This window comes from Diceros bicornis, chromosome 18 (assembly GCF_020826845.1).
Source record: "Diceros bicornis minor isolate mBicDic1 chromosome 18, mDicBic1.mat.cur, whole genome shotgun sequence".
In the NCBI taxonomy this organism is placed as follows: Eukaryota; Metazoa; Chordata; class Mammalia; order Perissodactyla; family Rhinocerotidae; genus Diceros; species Diceros bicornis.
Window position 1 is genome coordinate 8,490,673 of NC_080757.1, and position 6,199 is coordinate 8,496,871.

The window sequence follows — 6,199 nt, forward strand, 5'->3', positions numbered from 1 at the left end:
GTTATGTCTATCAATCATTTCCTTTTTCCAACACCTTTTATTGAATAATCTATCCTTCCTCAAATATTTGAAAGTCTACCTTTATCATGTACTCAATTCTTTTATGTACAATTCTTGGGTCTGTTTCAGGACTTTCTGTTTGGTCAGGAATGAAATAATTTGTAGCAAATCCCCATGTGTAAAATAAGAAATGGATCATGATTTATTTCCTTCCCCACCCAACTCTCTCCTTTCCAATTGTTTTAAGTGTCTAAATATAACCTGCACCTTGGTATCTCATTTTTCTTGCAGAACACAGGCCTGATAAATACCAAGAAAAAACTGGAAGCTGACATAGCCCAGTGCCAGGTGGAGATGGAGAACTCTATCCAGGAATCCAGAAATGCAGAGGGGAAGGCCAAGAAGGCCATCACGGATGTGAGCTCTGTTCTTCCTTTTCAGAGACAATGTTTGGAGATAAGAAAGGGGCTTCTAAGCCAGGGCATGGCAAGTAGGTTTCATCTCCTTACAACCTACGGTCAGTTAGTCATGGCTTCCTGGAAAGATAGAATGAAAAACACAGCCTCAACAGAGGCAATATGCTATGCATAGTCAGTGATGGCTGAGTGAGGGATGCACACGTCAGCATGCAAAGGACCAACCTTACAGCATCTTCCCTGTGCTCCGGGTAGGGATGGGTGGATGGTCTACTGATACTTCCTGTGAACTTAACCAGGCCGCCATGATGGCTGAGGAGCTGAAGAAGGAGCAGGACACCAGCGCCCACCTGGAGCGGATGAAGAAGAACCTGGAGCAGACGGTGAAGGACCTGCAGCACCGTCTGGATGAGGCTGAGCAGCTGGCCCTGAAGGGTGGGAAGAAGCAGATCCAGAAACTGGAGAACCGGGTAGCGTGGCTTGAGATGACTCTCACTCTCAAAGTGACACCGGTTCAGCTGCTTCAGGCAGAACCACAATCCGGAAATTTATGTTGCAGGAAAGTGGCCACTGATTGAGTAGACTACAAATTTAGTTTGAGGACTACTTGCAAAACTCTCTGTGAGCCAAATTTCCCACCTATCTCTCCTTCACTGGTTCCTCAACCCCAACACACACAAATCCCCTTCAAAATGCTTATGCCTCAATAACTGTAGTGTAATGACATTTTTAAATGTTCACATTCTGGGGGGCCGGCCCCGTGGCTTAGCGGCTAAGTGTGCGTGCTCCGCTACTGGCAGCCTGGGTTTGGATCCCGGGCGTGCACCCACGCACCGCTTCTCCGGCCATGCTGAGGCGGCATCCCACATACAGCAACTAGAAGGCTGTGCAACTATGACATACAGCTATCTACTGGGGCTTTGGGGAAAAAAAAGGAGGAGGATTGGCAATAGATGTTAGCTCAGGGCCGGTCTTCTTCAGCAAAAAGAGGAGGATTGCCATGGATGTTAGCTCAGGGCTGATCTTCCTCACAAAAAAAAAAAAATGTTCACATTCTGTTTTATACATGGATTCAGACCTACATAAATGGGGAAAAAATGTCCTTTACAGTCATAAAATTACACATTTTGGTGTAATTTATATTTTGGATCAAGCCCCACTTTGATAAACAATGGCCCATCCTATGTAAAATCTGTAGTCTCCCTTATCTCTCACTCCCTGGTCTCATTCCCTTCCCAGATTTCCTAATCTCTAAACACAGTCTGCAATGCTGGTATATTTCTCATTCCATCCTAAATGGGGGTGATGGGCGCTTCCTCCAGGCTAATGCACCAGCGAAGTTCAATGCCCTGCACAGGACAGTCCTGCTTTTTCTTTATCTGGAGCACATTGTGCAGTTGGTTAGTTCCTTTGCTGATTGCTCCCTTCTTTTCCTGCGCCCCTGCTTTTCCCTTTAGACCTGGGATGGTTGATTTCATTTGTTTTTAAAATGGGCTCCACTACCAGTTGACATTTTGGAGAAGGGCTCCGCGGAGGAGGTTGTTAGAATGTCTCTGTTGTCCCTGGCGGGGAGGAAAGGAACCAGTGGAGGGCAAAGAGGAGGAGGAGCAGGCAAAGAAGGAAGCAACTGCTCCCAGCAGAAAAGCCCCAAATGCAGTCATTCTTTAGGCCAGGCCCCAAGGATGTGGTCACCCGCACTTGTACACTTTAAATGTGAAAGGATATTTTGGCTAAAATCTATGAGGCCATGGACACGTGAGTAACAAAAGTAAATGTCAGGGAAGTTAGAGCTTCCCAAAAATTTCTTTAAATGCTTATATTAAATTATTCCCAGTCCTATTCCATTAAAATGAGCTTAAGTCTGTCCTCCTCCTGGATCCCTCCATCGGGGGAGGGATTAGATCTCTGCCATCCTCTGTGATTCTTTGATTCCTCTCCCCCTCGCATGGTTAGGCACTTTGACTGTCCTCCGGTTCCCAGCTGCCCAGTTATCTTAGTTCCATAGACCTTATAGAGGCCTCGAGAGCATTCCCAGGGAAACAAATGTTTTGTAGAACCTGATGGGAGACAGCTTCCCAGGGCCCTTGGGGTGGGGGTGGGGATGAGGGGGTGGTATCTTTTTTGGAACAGTGCCCAGAGTTAGCCTATTCCACTGGTAGATTTCAAGGTTGATCTAGTGAGTCTGCAAGGCCAGAGCCGCCTACTCTCTGTGGCCACTGGAATTCCCAGTGGCTGGCCACCACCCCTGGCCTGGCTTTCTCTGGACTGTGGAGTCCACAGTTGGCGACCTGCATTCTCGGTGGTTGTCCTCTCCCCTCAAGACTTCAGGAAAGGCAGAAGCAGCTATGAAGTTAACACCATCTGTGTAGCGCTTTATCATTTAAAAAATACCTTCACATACTTTGTCTAATTGGATCCCCACGTTTGAGAGAGGTTGGGCGGGAATTATAATCTCCATCCTAAATACACAGACACTCCCACTGACAGCAGCTGACGTGCTTTCCATCGATCAGCTGGACCTGGGGCTTGAACACACCTTTGACTATTGCTGGCCCAGCTTCTCTCCATGACCCCTGAGGCCTCACTTGATCAGGAATCGGGGCCACCATGAAGGGTTGTGCAGCTTTCGCCTACAGGGACAAGTCGAGACTGAAGCACAGCCTTCGCCAACCTGTGTGGCCCCAGAGGAAGGGGTGTCTTTCACAAAGTCTCACCCGTAGCCAAGCTGTGTGCACTTGGGGCTGCCTCTGACCAAAGAGAGCGTCTTGTTCTCATTTGCACAAAGCCACTGCATGGGCTGGTGGTGGCCTTGTGAACAAAATGTGGTTCTTGAGCCCTAGGAGGAAACACATTTGCAAAATATAACTAGAGGGTCTTGAGTTCACCCTAAAATGACTGACACATGAGTCCGTGAGAGAAGCCTGGGAGACCTATCTTGAATTCTGTGTTCTCTCCACCACACCCAGGTGCGGGAGTTGGAGAATGAGCTGGATGCTGAGCAGAAGAGGGGAGCCGAAGCTCTGAAGGGAGCCCACAAATACGAACGAAAAGTCAAGGAAATGACTTACCAGGTAGAGGTCTCAAAAACCTCCACGAGCGCTTTGTCAATCAGACCCCGTTGGAAGCAGCAGTGGGCGTGCGGGCCCCTGGCACGGATGCTTTGTTTGCAGGCTGAGGAGGACCGCAAGAACATCCTCAGACTCCAGGACCTGGTGGACAAGCTGCAGGCCAAAGTGAAGGCTTACAAGAGGCAAGCTGAGGAGGCCGTGAGTATGGGGGTCCCTGGGAGCCCACGCTGGCCGGGGTATCCCCCAGCCCTGAGCAGGAGTGCGTTCCTGTTTTGTCGAGTCCACGGAGCCTGAGTTTTCATTTGCAGGCTATAAACACAGGGCTGCCTGCCCTCCTCCTCCTCCACCTCCTCTGTGCCTCTAGCTTCACCTCACACGGCCCAGCCCCCTCCATCCCTGCACTCTGCCTCAGCCCCCCTCACTTTATCCCACCCCACCCACCCCAGAGGATCTTAGCCCACCCTGCCGGCCTCCCTTCACCCTGACTCCCTAACTACCTCAGCCCACCCCACCAGCCCTCTCTGCCCCTGTGACCTGATCTGAGACCCTTCATCCTAATTCAGTTATCCCACCTTGCCCCCTCCCCCGGTCCCCACCACCTCCATCCTTCCCGGCCCTCCCTGACTCCCACCACTCCGGTCCGTCTTTTTGATCTGCCCTTGGTCAAATAGGCCAAACCAATAGCAAGGAAATGTAATGGGCTGAAACCTGTGTTTCCCAAAGTGTCTTCTGGGGAAGCTAGGACTGAGGGATAATAGCAGGAAGCCGGGGTTGGGGCGGTTGGGGGGTGGTTCTTTTTCTTTTATGGAAAAGAAATAGTTTTGGAAACTCTGGGTTAAACAAAGTTGAACTGGTTGCTTTACTTCAAGGATTTCTCAGATTTTGTAGGTAATATGTAATTGACTCTTCAAAGCAGAAGAGGCGTTCTAGAAGTAGCATTTCCCACCCTTAATGGACCTGGGAACCTTTTTGTTATATGCAGAGCATCCCACAGGACTAGTGTTTCGAGGAACAAAATTTGGGGGACCCTGCTCTAGATGAATGACTGAGCACATGGCTTCTCTCCTTGTCCTTTTTCCTCCCTGCCCAGGAGGCTGGTCGGTTCCGTCCTGACCTCAGGGAAGCAGATCCAAACTGGTTAAATGGGGGGAGGGATTCGTGCCCATCGCATTAGTACAGTCACAGCAGGATGGGCCAGCCTGAAGGGTGCCCAGGAGGCCGTCTTTGTCAACAACCCTGGGACCACCCTCAAGCAGACCTGCACAATGGCCTGGCCACAGACAGGATACTGGAAGCAGGCACGGGGCAAGGAGGACTTGGGCCATTGGTCTCTGACACCTCCAGGTGCCTTGGGAAGACTCTGGGCTTGGGTCCCCTCCAAAGAGCTCCAGTGGGAGAGACGGCGTAGAGGAGGAGTGCAGGGGAACACGAGGGGGTCCCTGGGGGGCAGCAGCACCTGTAAGGTGAGCCAGGCAGTATACAGGGTCAGGAGCTGGGAGCACCATCCTCACCCCCAGAGAGCTCAGCTTTCCCTCTGCCGTCAGGGAATCCGGGGCCCAGCTCTCGTGGTTCCCCAGGTCCCCAAAGGCCTTCAGGAACTAGGGGCCTCAGCCACAGTGAGGGGCTCCTCAGCCTCCCACCCGCTGTCTCCCGTTCAGGAGGAGCAGGCCAACACGCAGCTGTCCAGGTGCCGGAGGGTCCAGCATGAGCTGGAGGAGGCTGAGGAGAGGGCTGACATCGCCGAGTCCCAGGTCAACAGGCTGAGGGCCAAGAGCCGAGATGTGGGGGGCCAGGTGAGAGCAGACTTCTTCCCCAGAAGTCCTGAGACCCGGGACCAAGGGAGCACTCAGAGGGAGAGCGTGGAGGGTGCCTGTAGGTGCCCCTTCCCTGCTGCTGGGCATGCGCTCACAGATGCCACTGCGTTAGCCGGGACCCCTGTAGTCCCAGGCTCAGGGGAGTGAGGAACCGTGGGCCAGACACCTTATCATCCCTGTCCCTCCTTGTTGTGAGAAAGCACTGGCAAGAAGCCCCTGCTGTTCTGGGGACTCGTCCCATCTCCAGGGGCTCAACTGCGTTGCCTTTACAACGCGCGAAGGGAAACAACGCCAGTCCTTAATATTTTTCCGAAGTTCCAGCCTCCCCAGCTGCCCCACTTGAAGACGATGCTCTACCTCGCCTTCTGTTTGACTCCTTTCCTGTGTACGATTTTTTTTCTCCCACAGAAGATGGAAGAATGAGGCCTTCCTGATGCCGTTGCCATGGGACACCTCGCCAGAGTGGAGGGAAGATGTCATGAGAAATAAAGTCTCCTAACTACTCGGATCCCTGGCTCTGCTCTGTTTATTATCTGTTCCTCTTCCATGGGGTGGTTTTTAGATTCTTACCGGGTCTATTGCACATACAAAGGAAGTGAGGATGTGAAAGTGGAGCCTCCTTGCCCCAAGGAGAAAAGCTGGAAATACAACCCATTGCCAGGTAAATCACTGGCTTCCTTAGCATTTAAAAGTAAAGACCCTTTGAGGTAACCATAGCACATTTTCTTCCTAGGAAGAAACTCATAATTCTTTCAAGTTCAGTTTCCCATTTTCTCCCTAAATTTACAGATAGGGAAACTGGGCCCGGAGAGACTAAGCACTCTGCCTTAGTTGTCCAGGGCAGGGTGGAGACTAGACCCCCAAGGTCCCAGACCCCCAGGCAGTGCTCTCTCCACCAAGC

The 6,199-nt window shown here is 51.5% G+C and overlaps 1 protein-coding gene across 1 annotated transcript in view; it reads left to right on the forward strand.

The window, feature by feature from the left end:
• Nucleotides 1–5,445, forward strand: part of MYH13 (myosin heavy chain 13) — a 48,262-nt gene extending 42,817 nt beyond the window's left edge. The window contains exons 34-38 of the mRNA XM_058559446.1: nucleotides 292–417; nucleotides 716–886; nucleotides 3,383–3,487; nucleotides 3,587–3,682; nucleotides 5,143–5,445. Of these exons, the coding sequence (XP_058415429.1) occupies nucleotides 292–417; nucleotides 716–886; nucleotides 3,383–3,487; nucleotides 3,587–3,682; nucleotides 5,143–5,445 (801 nt within the window). The remainder of the gene's footprint in view (nucleotides 1–291; nucleotides 418–715; nucleotides 887–3,382; nucleotides 3,488–3,586; nucleotides 3,683–5,142) is intronic.
• The last annotated feature ends 754 nt before the right edge of the window (nucleotides 5,446–6,199 follow it).